Source organism: Thamnophis sirtalis, unplaced genomic scaffold (genome assembly GCF_051295495.1).
Source record: "Thamnophis sirtalis isolate CommonGarterSnake01/CBP01778 unplaced genomic scaffold, rThaSir2_p1.2 scaffold_9, whole genome shotgun sequence".
Taxonomy (NCBI): Eukaryota; Metazoa; Chordata; class Lepidosauria; order Squamata; family Natricidae; genus Thamnophis; species Thamnophis sirtalis.
This window is the reverse complement of record NW_028261389.1, coordinates 18,572,350-18,592,338: the sequence shown is the minus strand read 5'-3', so window position 1 is coordinate 18,592,338 and position 19,989 is coordinate 18,572,350. Positions and strand designations below refer to the sequence as shown.

The 19,989-nt window shown below is 39.8% G+C and overlaps 1 protein-coding gene across 3 annotated transcripts in view; it reads right to left on the bottom strand.

Moving 5' to 3' along the window:
• Positions 1–454: 454 nt before the first annotated feature.
• The window catches only part of FGD4 (FYVE, RhoGEF and PH domain containing 4), a 140,222-nt gene continuing 120,687 nt past the window's right edge, over positions 455–19,989 (bottom strand). For all 3 annotated transcript variants that reach the window (XM_087722983.1, XM_087722982.1, XM_087722980.1), the window contains exons 7-17: positions 19,133–19,289; positions 17,663–17,801; positions 16,386–16,444; positions 14,470–14,616; positions 12,070–12,242; positions 9,394–9,424; positions 9,032–9,127; positions 6,946–7,071; positions 5,919–6,059; positions 2,632–2,772; positions 455–907 (exon numbers count right to left, since the gene is read on the bottom strand). In XM_087722983.1, coding sequence (XP_087579109.1) covers positions 638–907; positions 2,632–2,772; positions 5,919–6,059; positions 6,946–7,071; positions 9,032–9,127; positions 9,394–9,424; positions 12,070–12,242; positions 14,470–14,616; positions 16,386–16,444; positions 17,663–17,801; positions 19,133–19,289 — 1,480 coding nt within the window. In that variant the 3' untranslated portion in view covers positions 455–637. The remainder of the gene's footprint in view (positions 908–2,631; positions 2,773–5,918; positions 6,060–6,945; positions 7,072–9,031; positions 9,128–9,393; positions 9,425–12,069; positions 12,243–14,469; positions 14,617–16,385; positions 16,445–17,662; positions 17,802–19,132; positions 19,290–19,989) is intronic.

Sequence of the window (19,989 nt, the reverse complement as noted above, 5' to 3'; positions counted from 1 at the left end):
ATCGAGTATAGTACATTTTCCTGTAAAAACATACCCTGCAAACAGTATATAATGTTCTTATTGTTCAATAAAAAAAAATTTAACAGGAAAGATTTAGTTTTTAAATAGAACATTTGAAATGTTTAGATACTCTGGATATTGTTTGGTTCACAAACAAAAAAATTATAGTTTTTATATACACATCAGTGTAAATAGTGCGAGGATTTAGATGCAGTAAGCTAATCTAACTTTAAATTTCACTACACATCTATTTGGCAATGTGGAGGTATATCTAAAAACACACATGTATGATTCATAGAAAATTACCAAGAGAACAACTTCATTATGAAAAAAGCTGTACCATCCCCAATAGTATTATGTTGTACGATAACTATCTTGGAAATAACAGCATTGGGTTAATATTGATGACTTTTTGGCTAAGACATTAATTGAATAAAAATAAAATATGGAATGCTTCTGTACATTAATTTTATTGACATAACATAAACGTTAAGGACAATTTCTCTAAAACGATATGGACTCTTTTGTTCTTTTCCAACATAAAGTGCTAAGAAACATGGCAGAAAGGCTGGCGTCTTTTCAAATTTGTTTTTAGGAAGTAGTGTCAACCCCAACAGGAATGGGACAAATAACAGCTTTACAGACCATTGGTGGATTCCAGTTTGGCAGTGCTTTCCTGCTGATCCTCCAAACTGATTTGTGAATCGTTGCAGCAGTCTGGTGTTTCACCTTTAACAGCTAAATAGATGATTTTCAACCACTTCTGTTTAAGCTCTTCGTTATCTGCTGCAAAACTGTGCACAGATTTAGACTGAGTCAATTTGAAACTATGCGGGAGGTCAGCGCTTCTTGGAGTGTCATCCACTGCGTAGCCCAAAAGAGGAATAGTAGCCGAGGCTTTGACATCCTGTGGAAACAGAAATGAAGTCATCTTTAAAAGCCAACATTTGAGAGGAGCCCCCCAAAAGAAGCGTCTTCATCAGTGGTGAAATTCTATTTTTTTTTTACTACCGGTTTTATGGGCGTGGCTTGGTGGGCGTGGCAGGGGAAGGATCCTGCAAAATCTCTATTCCCACCCCCACTCTGCGGCCAGCCAGAGGTGGTATTTGCCGGTTCTCCGAACTACTCAAAATTTCCACTACCGGTTCTCCGGAACCTGTCAGAACCTGCTGAATTTCACCCCTGGACTTCATTGATTACTGACGTTGGGCTACAGAGGATGTTATGAGGTTTCCAACAGGAGAAAACCAGTGACAGATGAAGGAAAAGCTCTCATTCCTATCAAGATTAAATTTTATAGATCTGTTCTGACCCAGCTCCCAAACACAACAAGCCCTAGTTAAATCAATGATTCCTTTATTAGGAGCACCAACAGCTCCTTACAAAAAGTCTCTCTCTCTCTCATAGTAGGCTAACAAGTCTGTCTGGCAGGGAGAAGAATAGTTGTCTGCCACACCGATTCATCTCCGCCCCCTGCCTTTTATCCCCAGAGTTAGGGTGGGGCTTTGTTAGCAGCGGTGGCTCTTCTGTCCCAAGGATCAGCCCATAAATTTCCACTGCTCTCCTCTCCTCTTTCTTCTGCACATCTGCACGTCAGGCACTGGACCCAGCTGTTCCCCCTCTTCCTCATCAGCCACCTCCAGACCTTGGGGCTGTTGACTCTCCATGTGAGGGCTGATGGAGGGCCCAGGCTCTGCCTCTGTCTCTCTCTCTCTCTCTCTGCCAGCTGCATTCCCTCTTCCCCCTCGGAGCTCTCAGGTTGCCTTGATGTTGACCTTGACTCCCATGCCACCTCCTCATATGATTCAGCTGCTGGAGGGGTTGGCGACCAACAGGCCACAACAAGATCAAACGTGCAACCACAGAAGAAGAAAAATGCAACACTTGAGAAAATTGTCTCCTAGGCCACATGGAGATCAGATCTGTTACCTCCTTGCCCTTTCACCACCTATGGCTACCACATCGAAGTGCAAACATCCAGATGACTCACAAGTTAGCAGATAAGAGGTCCTGAAAAAAATCTAAGCTATTGTTGCCATTGGAGGCTCTGCGGATTGATAAAACCCAAATTTGGTCAGATAGTCATTTCATTTCATTTCATTTTCATTTATTTGTATGCCGCCCTTTTCCCTGAAGGGACTCAGGGTGGCTCACAACTCAAAGGGAGGGGAAAAACAAACAAAGTTACAAAAAACATAAAAACCATGCGTAATTAAAAAAGCACAACAGTCATACCATTTGAAGTGGGGCAGCGAGTCTTTAGCCCCAGGCCTGTCGGAACAGCCAGGTTTTAAGGGCTATGCGGAAGGCCTGGAGGATGGTGAGGGTACGAATCCCCACGGGGAGTTCGTTCCAGAGGGTCGGAGCAGCCACAGAGAAGGCCCTCCTCCGGGTAGTGGCCAGTCGACACTGGCCGGCTGATGGAATTCGGAGGAGGCCTAGTCTGTGGGAACCTAATGACCACAATTCAGCCCAAAGTTATGTTGTTAAGTGAGACAGGTCTTCAGTTAGTTGCATTATGAGTGTGGGCATGCACACATGTGGCTCGCAAGGAGAAAAAGGTTAGCCATCACTGCTCTAAGGAGAGAAAGGAACTTTGCTACGGTCTGGCTTCCATTCATTTTTACATACCTGTGGAGCGCCATACATATATAAAACAAGGGCTTCATGTTTAGGTATCACACACCAAGCCTTTTGCCATGTTTTAGATTTTTCCAAATACTGCAGAAAACTACATATCACACTATTTCCCGACACTTCTGCTGATTCAATCTGTAGTGATAAAAGGAAGGTGGTTGAAGAATTCTAAAAGATCGCTATAATTGTTCATAATTTCTCAAGACAATAATTGGTAAGGAATTAAAATCATTAACAAATTAAGTAACAAAAATGAAAGAGAACAATCTTACACCCAACTACTGACGTGGTATTTTATTATTCATTAAAGAAGCATGACATGGAAACAATGTAATCTTGCGGAAATAGAATGAAATGGAAGAATTGCTGACCTTTTTACAAAATATTTAATAATCAATCAGTTCCAGGAAACATTTTCTTCATTTAACTCAAAGTGCCATTTAGGAGAAGTCAAAAAGGGAACTCATAAAGTAGCTTATAACAAAAGGCTTTTTCTTCCCTCTGGCTTCCTCCGATGTGCTTCTTGAAAGTAGCTATGTCTACTACCACATGTGGTGGACATGTCCAAAGGAAAAAGCATACTGGATAGTACATACTTGGGTAGAAAAAAATGACAAAGGAACACATAGATCTAAAACCAGAAATATTTCTGTTTGGTATCATACCAGAAAAATATAATAAAGGGACTATGTATCTAATACTACATGTGTTAACAGTGACTAGAATTCCAATTCACAACATTGGAAAAGTGTGGAGATCCCTACAGAGGAGAAGATAACAACAAAAAATTATAGAATGTGCAGAAATGGATAGATTAACACTTGAAATTAAAGAGAAGGAAGACATGGAATATTTTGAAATATGAGATTTGTTTTATCAATGGTTAACTAATAGAATCAGAAGTTAAAAGAGAAGGATTAACTTTACTATGAGGGCTTATTATGATATGTTTATTATTAATATTTATTAATATTGATAATCAACAATAATTAATATTATGATGAGAAAACACTGTTACTATATGACTACTACTGACTAACTTTATTATGATGATGATTGCTCAAACTAATTAGACAACACACTGTTTATATAGACATTGCAACTGTTGCTCTTTCTATATATAGCAAAAGAAAAAAGAAATTAAATATCTCTATCAAGTCTGAACAAAATAAACTTCTATGAGTAGGTTTGCCTCTAAATAGCAGCTGGTATGGGTTTGTTGCATCAAAACAACCATTGGATATAAAAAGAAGCAATAATGGGCTTTTAAAAATAGCTGATAGAACAAGCCACATTGGAAACTCTAATTAAATTGTTAAAATTTAAAACTTAAAAAGCTTATTTGCAATATTGGAAGGATGGATTTGTTTTAATAATAAAGCCTGCCCATCTCTGCTAAATTTTGTCACTTTTCTTTCTCTCCTTCCTGTTCTCTATCTTTAGCAGCCAAAAACTATGTCCACTGAAAATCCAAGAAATACTGTCATTTTCAATACTTGGCCAATAGTAAAAAATGCTGCGGTTTAGCTAGTCCAAATTATATAGGCCGAATTCATGGATATCATCAGAAGCAGAATATTTTAAAATGGTTTATTGGCACACAATGAATGAGTCATGTGCAGTTTTCTGCATTCAAACGTAAATGTAGCCTTTGGCTAGTGTTGTGGCCCAGCAGGAGCCATTGGAGCTGCCGATGGACTCGATAGCAAGGGACCCTATGAGTCAGCTCTGGAAGATATGGAGGACCCTGGGCAGGGTTCAGACTCCGAGCAGGGACCAGAGAGGCTGGTTGGCCACCAGGAGGCGCCCGAGGAATGGAGCAGTGGTGAAGATCAAAGGGAGTTTGTCACTGATGCCAGGCAGAGGAGGGAGGAGAAATGAAGGCAGCGATTACGGAGACAGACTCATAGGAGATAATCAGGCCCAGGTGATTGTGGTTTGGCTCCTCCCAAGAGAGTATTTAAGAAGAGACTTTGGGAGGAGACCTTTTGCAGGACACAACCATTTATACCAAGCTGGAGAAGCTCTTGTGTGTATTGTATCTCTTATCTGTGGGAGTCTGGGTTGCTGCCAATGTCTTGTCTGTGAGTAATTACTGTGAATAAAGCGTGGCTAACAGTAAGCCTGTGTCGGTGTTAATCATCGGACGGAGGGGGGTCAGAACAGCTAGTTAGTTCTCATCAGTGCCTTCTTCACTGCAGGCAAATTTAAATATATATGAGAAATATCAATGTCATTTTAACAGGATAACAGAGTTGGAAGGGACCTTGGAGGTTTACTAACACAACCCCATTCGATCAGGTGACCCTATACCATGCCAGACAAATGGATGTCCAGTCTCTTCTTAAAAGCCTTCACTGATGTAGCACCTAAAACTTTTGAAGGCAAGCTGGTCAATTGTTCTCAGTGTTAGGCAATTTCTCCTTAGTTTTAGGTTGCTTCTCTGCTTGATGAGTTTCCATCCACTGCTTCTTGTCTTGCTTTCTGGTGCTTTGGAAAATCACTTGATTCCCTCTTCCTTGTGGCAGCCCCTCAAATATTGGAACACTGTTATCATGTCACCCCCTAGTCCTTCTCTTCACTAGACTACGCATACCCAGTTTCTATGTTCTACATTGCTTATCTTCCCAGTTCTTTGTATGTTTTGGCTTCCAGCCCCCTATCCATCTTCATTGGTCTTCTCTGCACTCTTTCCAGAGTCTCTATTTTAGATTAGATTTAGATTTGTTTTATTTATATGCCGCCCTTTTCCGAGAGGGACTCAGGGCGGCGAATAACTCAAAAGGGGAAAGGGATCATAGAACAGTTAAAATAGCCAAGAACCACACAGCCACACAGGTCGAGAGGGGAGGGGAACTCATCAACCCCAGGCCTGCCAGCACAGCCAGGTTTTGACGGCTTTTTGGAAGGCCTGGAGAGAGGTGAGGGTCTGAATCTCTGCGGGGAGTTCATTCCAAAGGGCTGGAGCTGCCACAGAGAAGGCCCTCCCCCGGGTAGTAGCCAGATGGCATTGGCTGGTAGATGGAACCCGGAGGAGGCCGACCCTGTGTGATCTAATGGGTCTTTGGGAGGTAATTGGCAGCAGGCGGTCTCTCTTTTATCATATGATGTCCAAAACTGGATGCAGTATTAGAATATGTGTGGTCTTACTTTTAATTTCATAAATCATTTTATTAAAATATTTTAAGTTAACAAAATTGAGACAGGCAACAAAGATACAAAGCAATGTAAAATAAGCAATAAACAAGATCCAACACACTTTAATTCTTTAAATTTCATACCTCCAAGATTCCTCTTTTTTTCTTTTCTTCACTATCAGTGCACCCTGTTATAATGTGGTAGCAATCTTTACAGACTTTGTTCAGCTTATTGCCATCGTACTCAAGGTGAGCTTTGTAATCAGAACATTTCCAGCAAACCACCTTAAAAAATGATAAGGAAAAACTGAGTTACTTTGGAACATCAGTTTGCTTCCAAACATCATTTTCAAACCCCATTTGCCATGGTGATATTTTTAATAAAGGATTAATTTATTTTACAATAATAGTAACCAAACATGAAATCCATCCAATGTTCTAAAACAGGATTCTTCGGACATTTAGTACCATCACTCAAAGAATAACAAAATAACAGAGTTGGAAGGAAACTTGGACATCTTCTAGTCTAACCCCCTGCTTAGGCAGGAAACCCTATACCATTTAAGACAAATCCAACATCTTCTTAAAGACTTCCAGGTTTGGGGTATTCACAACTTCTGCAGACAAGTTATTCCACTAATTAATTGTTCTAACTGTCAGGACATATACTGTATTCCCAAAGTATTGTGCACAAAAATATTAATATGTAGCTTAACGCCTATGAATTACACAATTAAACGTATCAGAAATAACATTATTTCAACCAGAGATTAAATTGGTACCCTGAAAAATATCTCCAAAGATAACCTGAAACCAGCTGAATTATTGCAGATTATCATTAAAGGATAATGATTGGAGATTGCAATAGAGGATCAAATAGCCTATGGCAGCTCAGAATAGAGATTTGATAAAGGGCACCAGCAACACAATCAAATGAAATGTTAAAATGAATTTAACATTCCAATTGTTAAAAGGAACCATTTACAGAAATATTTCCTGCATTGGCCATAAGGGGGCGGCAGATTTGCTTCACAACTAATTCTGACTTTCTGCCATGGCAAGTGTCAGCTGAAACAAAACAGCATTTAAAAGCAATCACCAGATGGAGTTTCTGAACAAGTTTTTGGCAGCTTCAGCAACTGTTAACCAGCAGATGTGGCTTTGTGCTTACATGCCCACAAGCTCGGCAATGATGTCTCCTCCTTGTCAGTGCATTAAATGGCTCTTTGCATTTCATACACATAGTCACTTCATTGTCTCGGATCCATCTTGGGGCTCTCTTCCCAAGCTCAGCAGTCTCCAAGGAAGAAAAAATAAATAAATTGTGGAACATTATTAGAAGAAAAGGTAATTCTCTCCCTTTCTTCTCTCTCTCTCTCTCTCATCGCTCTCTCTCTCTCATCTCTTTCTCTCTCTCATCTTTTTCTCTCTCTCATCTCTTTCTTTCTCATCTCTCTCTGAATCTATCTTTCTTTCTCTCTCATCTCTTTCTTTCTCATCTCTCTCTGAATCTCTATCTTTCTTTCTCTCTCTCTCTCATCTCTGCCAATCTCTCTCTTTCTCTCTCATATCTCTTTCTCTCTGTCATCTCTTTTCTCTCCTCCCCCTCTCTTATCTTTCTCTCTCTCTCATATATCTGTTTCTTCTTTCATATATCTCTTTCTCTCTCTTCTCTCATCTGTCATTCCCTCTCTTTCTCTCTCACCTCTTTTTCTCATCTCTCTCTTTGTCTCACATCTCTCTCTTTCTATCTCCTCTCCCCCCTCCCCTTTCCAGTGGAATGACAGGGTAATCTTAAAACTAAATAACAGGTGTGGATGCTACCATAAACAACAGCTGCATATTTTTTAGGATTGAAAGATATTCCAGATTAGTTTGATGCTTTGCATTTTCCCTTGCTAGTAATAACCAAATCCAGTATGTAGGAAAAGGCAGGGAACGCCAACTATTAAAATAGCCATACAAAAAAAAAATTCTGCTAGCAATTGCAAGAACAGAAAAGAAAAGAGAGATACTTGGAACCTAACATTCATGGCAGCTGGGCTTCAGTCTCATAACTACAGTAGACTTTAAACCAGGGAAAGATATTCAAATGAGCACAGCACTCTTTATGTGTGCAAGAAGGGGGATGAAGAGAATTTCTGCAAAGATCAGAACAAATGGATTAACCAAAAAGACAGCTATGTTGTATGATAATTAGAAATGGAGTCTAAATTTAAATGTTTCTTATGTTTTGTTTGTTCACTGAATAAAGAATAGACAGTGATTATAGTATCTCTCTCTCTGGCATTTCTTTATATCTCCTGCTGGAATTCTTTCAATTTTTTCTAAAGAAATGCTTCTTTTCCAAATATTACCATATGTACTATCCTTTGATTCAGTTTTTTTAAAAAATAATGTGGAATAGAAAAAGGAGTGAGAAATGTTGAGCAGGAAGTCACACAGAGTTTTTAAAAGACAAGACTCTTGTTAACTCTTATCATGACTGAACAGTAATTGGAACGAAAGATTTAGAACTTATTTGGGCCTGTTAATAGCAGGCTGTCACACAATACATGCTTATCTGATCTCACATTCTTGACTTTTACCTCATATAACCATGTGCAAACTGAGAAATGGTGTGAATGATCATTTTGAATTGCTTCTGATCATAGCTACAATTCAGAGATGGTATTCTGCCGGTTCGCACCGGTTCAGGCTAACTGGTATTTGAATTAATCTGAACACAACCAACATACAATATTTACAATACAATACAATACAATACAACACAACACAACACAACACAATACAATAGCAGAGTTGGAAGGGACCTTGGAGGTCTTCTAGTCCAACCCCCTGCCTAGGCAGGAAACCCTATACCATTTCAGACAAATGGCTATCCAACATCTTCTTAAAGACTTGCAGTGTTGGGGCATTCACAACTTCTGGGGGCAAACTGTTCCACTGATTAATTGTTCTCACTATCAGGAAATTTCTCCTCAGTTCTAAATTGCTTCTCTCCTTGATTAGTTTCCACCCATTGCTTCTTGTCCTGCCCTCAGGTGCTTTGGAGAATAGTTTGACTCCCTCTTCTTTGTGGCAACCCCTGAGATATTGGAAGACTGCTATCATGTCTCCCATTGTCCTTCTTTTCATTAAATGTCCTTCTTTTCATTAAACTATGCAAAAGTTACTCTCAATTCTTTTCATTAAACTATGCAAAAGTTACTCTCAATTCTTTTCATTAAACTATGCAAAAGTTACACTCAACTTACAGAAACCTCAATAGGCATGTCATCGTATTCTTTTGCAATTGCATTTCTGAATGTTTCATTTCTTTGCTGAAAAGCATCTATCGTACTCTGAAGAGCCTGGAATCAATGAAATGGAAAAAGAAGATCAAGTTTAACATAACCGAAGAACAAATGATTGAATATCAGACCAAACGAACACTAGAGATAGAAGCATGCTGGATTCCATTTAACTAACTTTTTAAAACAATAAACACTGGAAGTTTAATTTCAAAAGAATCATGACAGCAGCAGCAAAGCAATAGCTATGCTACCTAGCTGCATATAAAGCATCAATCTTAGCACATTTATTGCAGATTTGAATATAACAAGCCAGATTTATTTACCTTTATCCATTCTTCTTTGTCTTGTTCAGAGCTAAAGAACACAGTTGGAGATAAGGGTTAAAAACATGTTCAGAAACTGTTTAATAAGCTATAAAACCATTTTACATGGAAAGGCATACAAATGATGAAGCATATAAAAAGACACCAACAAAAATGTCTCACTGGAGCGGGGGGGGGGGCAAGAATTGGGAACCTGGGTTCAAAAGCTGATGCCTTTCAACCGTGAATTAAACCTTTGTTGGAATATGACGTCTGAAATGAGGTCAGAATAATACTTTATATGTGTGTATACCAGAATAATGTTTCTAATGCACTCTGCGTGTGTGAATGCAAATTCCATTTACATTTAGAAAATTGTTCTGGTCAATTCAGGGCTGGATTTCTCCCCTCTCTGATCTTCCCTTAAACCAAGAGTCCCCAAACTTGGCAACTTTTAAGACTTGTGGACTTCAACTCCCGGAATTCTGGAGAATTCCACAAGTCCACAAGTCTTAAAGTTGCCAAATTTGGGGCCCCCTGCCTTAAACCCTCCGGAAAAGTCATTTAAAGCTGTAGCTATTGGATCTGAATTGTACTGAGAAGTGAACATTGTCACCAAGCTTTCACTCAAGCGATTGCTTCCATATTATCTAAGTCTTCTGTAGTGAAACATTAACAGTTCCACTGCAGGTGACTTAATATAATATAGCACTCCCTGGAAGTTAGCGCTCTGGTGCTTTCAGTTTGCAGAATGAAATGATTTTTTTTAAAACTAAGGCTGTGCAGATTTGAAAGCAAAAAGATATTTGGAATATGCAAGGATCCAAACAGTTGCACGCAGTAGCTGCTTTATAGAGTTGCACCCTGCTACTTCCAAATAATAGTTTTGCCATCAAATATTCACATAATCAAAGGGATACCTATGTTTATAGGAATGCCTATGGGACGCCATATTTTCCAGGACATCAAAGGAGGAAACCTTGATGACTTGGCCTTTACTTTCATTGCTCATGGAATCAGAGTAACTACTAAACAGACCAATGGTTCCATTCCATAGTTCCAGACTGTGAGTAGCTTGCATGATAAAATAAGTCTTATCATCTGTGTCAACTGGTAGAACATGGGGAGGTTTAGTAAGGTAATACTCTGGGCAATTTAAGACTCAGAAGTACAGATAGAGACTGTACAAATTGATCTAATCAAACATTAAGCTCTGATTCTCACAAGGTTGCAGTTAATGGCTCTATGAGATCACCAGGAAGCAATCATCTCTATAACAAAATGCATCTTATAACCACAAGCATCAATTTGCACTCTAGTGGAATCAAACAAAGACAAATTCTTCTGGTAAAGGAAATCCTTAGGGCAAACTAATGCAATTTTTATGGGGATGAAGAAGATTACTGTTTATCGGTATAAGGCATGTGCTCAGTAACATAAGAAGAAAGATGTAGCTGGCGTTACAAACATTTATCTAGCATTTTTATTCATGCTCATTAAAAAGCAGAAGAGATTATGTACTATGGGAAGGACCCTAAAGAAACTCTTCACATCATAGAGACAAGCATCCTGCAATCCACTAATTATAAACAAACAAACAAACATGACTATTAAATAATATTCCATGGTATTTAATACGAATAGAATTCAATTAACAGCATTAACTACATCTAGTAAGTATGTTTCTTCAACCTACCAGAAGGATTTATTTGGTTTCAATAGTGGAATGTTCCAAGTCATTTTTCTAATTTTAATACAGGTTATTCTGGGATCTCTAGATTCTCAAGCATGAAACTTGATCACTTCTGTTCAAAATTTCCACTGAAATTGGACATTCATCTAATTGTACAGGAATGTCTCAACTTATGATTGCAATCGAGCCCCCCAATTTCTATTGTTAAGCAAGGCAAATTGTTAAGAGTTCCCCCCCCCCATTTTACAACCATTTTAAGTGAATCCCTACAGTTATTAAGTGAATTATACAGCCATTAAGCAAATTTAGCTCCCCCCTTTGACTCTGCTTGAATGGGAAGGTTACAAATGGTGATCACATGATCCCAAGTGCCCGAATTTTGATCATGTGACCATGGGGATGCTGCAACAGTTGTAAGTGTGAAAAACAGTCCTAAGTCTCTTCAGTGCTGTTATAACTTTGAATGGTCATTAAACAAATGGTTTTAAATTGAAGATTAACTGTATCTAACTGTGACCTGGCTAAGATTAGGGGAAAGGTCAAACATCAACAAAAAGTCAGCTGGGAAATGCTAGCAGCATGCTGGCTGAGGAATTCTGGGAGTTGAAGTCCACACTTTTTAAAGTTGCCAAGTTTGAAAATGATGGCTTAAAACCAGAGGTGGGTTGCTCCCAGTTTGGCCCAGTTCAGCTGAACCGGTAATGGCGGTGGGAGGCCCCACCCATCTGCCCGGACGCTTCTGTGCATGCGTTATGCGCATGCACGAGTCTACGCACTAGCATGAGCGAACTGGTAGTGCTGGGATTTGCAATCCATCTCTGTTTAAAACCTATCATGTCCTTTCAATCAAGCATTTTGAATTTCACTAAGAAGAATGAAAAGAACTAGTGCTTTCGAAATGCAGATCAGATATATGCCAGTTTTCAATATGTCTGTTCCAGGACTCTAAACTTTTACTTTAGTGTGACTACACTTCAAGCAACAGTCTTAAACTCACTTCTTACCTGGCCTGCAACTCTAAAGTTCTTTCTTTCCCAGACACTTGAAAAGTGTGTGGGTATTCTTCATTGTGGGTTTCTACAATCTTCATACCATCAATGCCAACTCTGGTCCGGACTGTAAACTTAGATCCCACTAAGCTGAATTTTGGTACACAGTACAGCAACATGTTATTGAACTGGGGGGAAAAAAACAATACACCAAAAGACATTAGTATCCATAATTGTAATTAGTGGCTTTTATTAAACAAAAACATTCACTCTCCAATGTAAAAGTTTATTTATTCATTTGTCAACAAGTATTAAAACACATTAAAATGGCACAAATAAATGGATATAAATAAGCAAAACATAACCATAAACGCATAAAAAGTTTATGTATAAATGGGACAGTAGTACAGGGACGGTAGGCACGCTCGTGTGCTTATCCATGCCCCACAACAATAAATTTTGTTTTATCAAAAGAAAAATAAGAAAGATATTAATTAAGATGTGGTTAGCACAACTAACTTTGCTACAATCCTCCCAAGATATTCACTTAGTTATAGTTCACTTTCAACATACAATGTAGTACAACCTGAGATAAATGTTACATTTGCCAGTGTGTAAAATAGGAGTTTTGGAAACTAATTACACATTTCATAAAGGATTAAACCATTAAAGTAATGAAGCCAATTTTATTTTGTTTAATGTTTACTTTTTTTTTTAAAAAAAAGTTCTTTGGTTTTGAAAGTACAGAAAGAAGTTTCTTGCCTGGATAGCTGATTTTGAGTGTAGAGTGTGTGAAATATTTCCTGAGAACAGTTTTAAGTACAGAAAAAAATTGTTCTAAGGATTTTAGCCACATCTATGTTATATGAATTTTTTCTAGAAATTGACTGACTAGAGTTGAATCCCAGTTTAAATATAAACACAACTTTTAGGAAGAAGGTTGGAATACAAATGTAAAAAAAATAATAATTTCCTCTTCACCAAAGACAGAAAAAAGTAGAAAAATACTTTTGAAACTAACAGAGGGTATTTAAGTGTTTTCCATGGGCACATATCAGGCGTGGGTCTAGACATGAAAGTCCAATTAAATTGAGTTATTGCTATGCGTGCCTATGTACAGGAATCTTCTCAACTAATAGTTAGCATCTGCTTGGAGTTAAATAAGGATCCATGGAATTCAAGGTGGGGGGAGCTTGGACTTACTCTGCTTGTGGCTATATAGGCATTCTAGGCTGATCCCCCTTTTCATTTTGCCCCCAGATCCTGCCATTCTTCCTCCTATGGGACAAGGTAAAGGTAAAGGTTCCACTCGCACATATGTGCTAGTCGTTCCCGACTCTAGGAGATGGTGCTCATGTCAGTTTCAAAGCCGAAGAGCCAGCGCTGTCTGAAAATGTCTTTGTGGTCATGTGGCCAGCATGACTAAATGCCAAAGGCACACAGAATGCTGTGACCTTCCCACCAAAGGTGCTTCCTATTTTTCTACTTGCATTTTTACATGCTTTCGAACTGCTAAGTTGGCAGAAGCTGGGACAAGTAACGGGAGCTCACTCTGTTATGCGGCAATAGGGATTTGAACTGCCGAACTGCCAACCATTCTGATCGACAAGCTCAGCATCTTAGCCACTGAGTCACCTACTACTACTTAAACATATCATTCACTACTTCTCATTCAAAGGTAGGAGACACAGGATGAAGAGAAGCTAGCCTGGTGGACAATTGCAAAGGAATCCTGTTACTAATGGACTTATGTATTTGAATCAGGGGTGGGTTTCAACCGGTTCGCGGCGGTCCCTGCGAACCGGTTGGTCGGCGAACCCAGAAGTAAGTAACTTCCGGGAACGGCGAAGGGTCCAGCCGCCCGCCCGCGCTTCTTACCCGGTTTTGACGAGTTCTGCACTTCCACGCATGCGCAGGATGCATACAGCGCCTGCGCGATCCTCCAGGAGCAGCTGGAGCATCGCACAGACACTAGTATGCATGCGTGCACCACGCGCATGCATGAGGACGCCGCCGGAACCGGTTGAAACGGGGCGAGAAACCCACCCCTGATTTGAATGTATTAGCATCTCTGACCCCCACACAAATGCTCCACACTGCTTTCTTGTAACCTTCCACTTGCAAACTAGGAAGTCTCCTTTCTCAATTATGCATAAGTGCCTTTTCGCATTTAACCATGTTTCAGCCTTTTATTGCATCAACATTAGTCCTGGTTAGGATCAACCATGATTCCTGGTGCTGTCTGAAGTGTAAGGGTATGTTCATGTTTAGCATTACTTCACAAGTTATGTTAAGAACAATTAGGAACATTTTACTCGAAAAAGAACTACTTGGAAATCTTTCTTTGTAGGAAAAACCACAGCACTGAAATAGCACTTCCCCTTCACCTGCACAAACATGGAAGAAAATACTTACTAAGAAGAGATATCTTTCTTGAGCTGATGTGTTGCGAGCAGCAAGCTTAAGTATTTGCCCTTCTTTTATCAGTTCATTTGAAGGATTGACAATATCTTCTTCTTCTCCTAACATTTCATACACCTCTAGCAACTTCTTCAAATTTTCCTTTTTCATCAAAATAAAACAAATGACAACACTGATTCAAGCTGCTTGCAACTAGTTTATGAAAAGCATATACATAAGAATCTAGTCATCTGAAGTTCAATATTAAATTGGCGTCATATAAGGATCAACGGAATTCAAGAGGGGTTGAATTTGGATTGTTTGTGGCAACGTAAGGATTCTAATAACATGTTTAATTCCACCACCACCCCAGCTCTGCCTGCTCCTTTTCTACACCAGCAGCCTCATGGGTTATGGTGAGGATCATCACAAGAAGGAGATAATTCGTTTATTTCAGTGTTTCTCAACCTTGTCAACTTGAAGATGTCTGGACTTCAACTCCCAGAATTCCCCAGCCAGCGAATTCTGGGAGTTGAAGTCCAGACATCTTCAAGTTGACAAGGTTGAGAAACACTGGTTTATTTATATATATTGAATTATGCAGAATCTTTATTTATACAGATTGATATAGATTGATTTAGAAATTCACAAACACTCTCTATAAATATAACACATAAAAAGATGTTTCATCGTGTATATTGTGTAGCTATTCTGTTCACTTATAGTAGTTATACAATTTTCTCCTGAAAGCCAAAGCCAGAGAACATCATGTTTCCCTAAAATTAGAAAAGCCAAAATACTGGTCACCTACAAAAACAAGAAAAGTTCTCGAAGAATAGCGTAACGAAGCAGTTTCATTGGGGGCAATCATCCATGACAAAGTCAGGAGCAAGCAAAACAAATGGCAATTGCATTAATTGCCCTTGTGAAGAGTGTAAGGACTTTTGGGGAAACAAATGTATTATTATGATACAAATAGTATTTCTCAGTTAGGCGTCCATAAAATTGATAGTTGTCCATACGATTTAAATACAGGTGGTCCTTGACTTACAACTATTTGTTTAGTGACTATTTGAAGTTACAATGGCACTGAAAAAGAGACTCATCTCTGTTTTTCACACGTATGAGCACTGCGGCATCCCCAGGGTCACTTGATAAAAATTTGGACACTCGGCAAATGTCTTTATGACAGTTGCAGTGTCCTGGGGTCATGTGCTCACCTTGGTGCAGTCTTGGATTCAAAAATTTTTACTGCCGGTTCTGTGGGTGTAGCTTGATGGGCATGGCGTGGCTTGGTGGGTGTGACTTGATGGACATGGTGTGGCTTGGTGGGCGTGGCAGGGGACGGATACTATAAAATCTCCATTCCCTCCTGATCAGCTGGGACTTGGGAGGCAGAGAATAAATGGGGGCAGGGCCAGTTAGAGGTGGTATTTACCAGCTCTCCGAACTACTCAAAATTTCCACCTCTGCCTTTGTGACTTTCTGGCAAGCAAAGTCAATGGGAAAGCCAGAGTCACTTAACAACTATGGCAAGAAAGGTCATAATAGCAATAGCAATAGCAGTTAGACTTATATACCGCTTCATAGGGCTTTCAGCCCTCTCTAAGCGGTTTACAGAGTCAGCATATTGCCCCCAACAATCTGGGTCCTCATTTTACCCACCTCAGAAGGATGGAAGGCTGAGTCAACCCTGAGCCGGTGAGATTTGAACAGCCGAACTGCAGAACTGCAGTCAGCTGAAGTAGCCTGCAGTGCTGCATTTAACCACTGCGCCACTTCAGCTCTTAAAATGGGGCAAAACTCACTTAGCAGCTCTCTTGCTTAGCAATGAAATTTTGGGCTCAGCTATGGTTGCAAGCTGAAAACCACCTGTAATAAGAACCAAAATGCATATTCTGCAAACAGAAAATGGCAAATAAGTTATTTACCATTTTCCGGATGGCACTGTTAGAGTGACTTGCAGCTGTGGATATAATTTCCAAGGACTCTAGGGAAGAAATGGTAAATAAAAAAGATTAATTCTCATTCCTTAACATGTAAATTAATATTTTAAACGCTAACTTGCGTATATCCTGTATTTTTTTTAAAGCTGCCAAATTAAATTAAATAGCCACATACTGTATAGCATAGCAAGTTTCCCCAGAATTAGCTTTTCATATAAGTACAAAGTATAAAGTCAGAGCAAGAGAGACTTCTTGCAGTGAACATAGATATATTGAATATTAAATGGTCATGATAATGCATCTTTTACTGAAATGAAACATTAATAGCAATAGCAATAGCAGTAGACTTATATACCGCTTCATAGGCCTTTCAGGCCTCTCTAAGCGGTTTACAGAGAGTCAGCATATTGCCCCCAACAATCTGGGTCCTCATTTTACCCACCTCGGAAGGATGGAAGGCTGAGTCAACCCTGAGCCGGTGAGATTTGAACCGCTGACCTGCTGATCTAGCAGTAGCCTGCAGTGCTGCATTTAACCACTGCGCCACCTTGGCTCATAAAACAAGCCCTTGGCAGAATAATTTTTCTGCTGTGTGTAAAATGCAAATCCAGCTACTAATTCAACTTGTCACTGCCAGCTCAGTCACTTCAAACTGACATAAGTATGAAAATGACTGCTGTGCTTGTCTTTTTGACACTGAATGAAATCTGCGGAGGTCAATTAAAGGCAAGGATATGACCAGCCCTGCTACTATGCTGAAGGAAAACTAATCTTAGCCTCCTTATTCAAATTTCAGAAAAACAGAGTCTATTAATTTAGTTGGGGAAACAGATTTTTAGAAAAATAATCATAACATATATCTTTCTGTGGTTTGAATTAACACACTAATCCTTAATTTAAATGCCTGCACAAAACTACCGTGAGCATTCTTGGAATGAAATGAATGAAATCATTTTTTTCGGGGGGGGGGGGGAGTGGAAACCCCTTTTTGAAAAACGCAGTTTAAAAAGAATACCTTTAAAATTACAACTAGTTAATGACAATCGCAACACTCATCACAATTTAAAACTTAATACAGCGTATCAGTATGCAAGAAAATGCATACTGATATGCTGATGTACTTATTTTCTCTTGCATTTCAGCACACAACCGACATGCAAGAGAAAATAATATTTTTTTTCCCATCCGGACAACCCAAAGGAAAATAGCGAGCTGTAAAATAGTTCCTCTTTTGCTTCATGCCCAATGCCCACAAATATTACTTTCAGCATCTTTCCAATCTAGAGAATCTGCAGGTAATTTTCTCAAATAATCCTTCAACAGCATCTCATATCTTGGGATTCGTTGTACAGGTTCTAGCATGTGATGCTGCAAAGTCAGATTTCCGCAAACTTTCTGTTTCTAGAAAAAAAGAAAAGAAAGGAAACTGTTAATATACATCTTATACACAACAGGTAGTCCTCAACTTTAATCATTTTGATTCCGAGGAATTTTAGATCTCCTAGTTTTTATTAGCCACGTATGACCTACATTTTAGACAACTTAAGTTTACCACTTCATGGGTAGAGTATTGGACACTTATATAGTTTATAGTTAGTTTATAGTTTATTTGTCTTGTATGCCGCCCACACCCGAAGGACTCCGGGCGGCTCACAATAGACAAGGGAAGGGGGATAAATAGACAAAGACAACACTTTAAAAACACAACATTCACAATTTCCGTGGGGCTGGATGTTTCACAAGCCCCCCGGCCTGCTGGAGCAGCCAGGACTTGGTGGCTTTGCGGAAGGCCGGGAGGGTAGTAAGGGTCCGGATCTCCACGGGGAGGTCATTCCAGAGGGCGGGAGCTGCAACAGAGAAGGCTCTCCCCCAGGGAGTCGCCAGCCGACATTGGCTGGCAGGTGGAATCCGGAGGAGACCTAACCTGTGAGATCTAATCGGTCTGAGGGAGGTAATCGGCAGGAGGCGGTCTCTCAGGTACCCAGGTCCGATGCCATGTAGGGCTTTATAGGTTACGACCAGCACCTTGAAGCGGGTCCGGAGACTAATGGGTAGCCAGTGCAGCTCGCGGAGGATAGGTGTGACGTGGGTGTTCCTAGGTGCACCCACAATTGCTCGTGCGGCTGCGTTCTGGACTAACTGAAGTCTTCAAACACTCTTTAAGGGCAGCCCCATGTAGAGCGTGTTACAGTAATGCATTATATGCATTTCCAAATTGTTTCCAGAAGGCTATATGCACTATATCAGGGGTGTCAAACTCGATTTCATTGAGGGCCGCATCAGAGTTGTGTTTGATCTTGGCCAGCTTGATGTCACTTGTGTCTGGGGCATCTGTGGTGGTGGCCTGGGCAGGCTAGGGGCCTTCCTGTGCTCTGTTTTCAGCTGCAATGGCCCTCTGCAAACAAAAATGGACCTTTGTTTTAGCTGGCAGAGGGAAGGCCATCATGGCAGAAAACAGAGCCAGGGAGGGCAGTGCGCAGCACTCCCGAACTCCATTTTCATTGGCAGAGTAACTGCGGGCAGGTCCTTCGCTATTTCCAGGGTGGCCCCATGGGTTAGACCTAAGTACCCTGTGGGCCAGATCTGGCCCGTGGGCCTTGGGTTTGACACCCCTACACTATACCATGCAACAAAATGAAATGCTATTGGTGTGTGTGTGTGACTGTGTGTCTGTGATGAAATCATTATTTCTCTCACTCACACACACATACTACATACAGACAATGTATTACCTGAATATCTTGAATAATGGATTTGAAACAAGGCGATCTCTCCGTCCAAGTTTTCACCAGCTCCATTGCATTGTCAAAGTTCTTCACGTACTCTCCATACATCTTGAGAAAAGGAGCCAGTTTCTGCAGAATATCACTGATTCTGGGGTTGGTGTCCCTAAATAGAAGAAAAAAAGCAACGACACATGAAAAACCTGTTAAAAGTCAAGTAGCGATGCTTACCATGGGCCTTTTAGTACTGGAAATTCTTTGTCAATGGGTTAGTTTGCCTACCTTAATGCCTATTTATGCATGACAATCATAATCTTGCCAAAGGATTTTCAGACTCAAACTCATATTCTCAATTGTGATGATTACAATTTATTACAGGTGCTTTTAGTGAAAGCCTATCACGAAAAGCACTCATCTTTTCAATTAATTAGACTCCCACAGCAGCAGACTCTAATTGTTCAGGAGCCAACACCTATACTTTATGAACGATTTTATCCTCTATACTGATCATTCGTAAGGGAGACACAAGCATTTCTCAAAGTTGTAACTAATATTCCACAACAGGAAAGATTACACAAGGAGAATCTGTACAGTCATCCTACCTCTGTGTTTTTCTACTCAATGGAGTGTCTATTAACATATTGGGGATCAGTGGGCTGAGCAGGACTGAAGTATATGATCTAGTTTTGAGTTGAGAGAAAACAAGTGTGTTTTTTTTTTTAAAGGAAGACAATCCAACTCACAGATTGACCAAGTATATTTCTCTTAACATATTTAAACAAACATCCAGTTCATGATGTAGAAGTTGATCTTTTTTATTCTACAAATACAGATTGATCTCACCTACTCCAATATTGCAATCTATA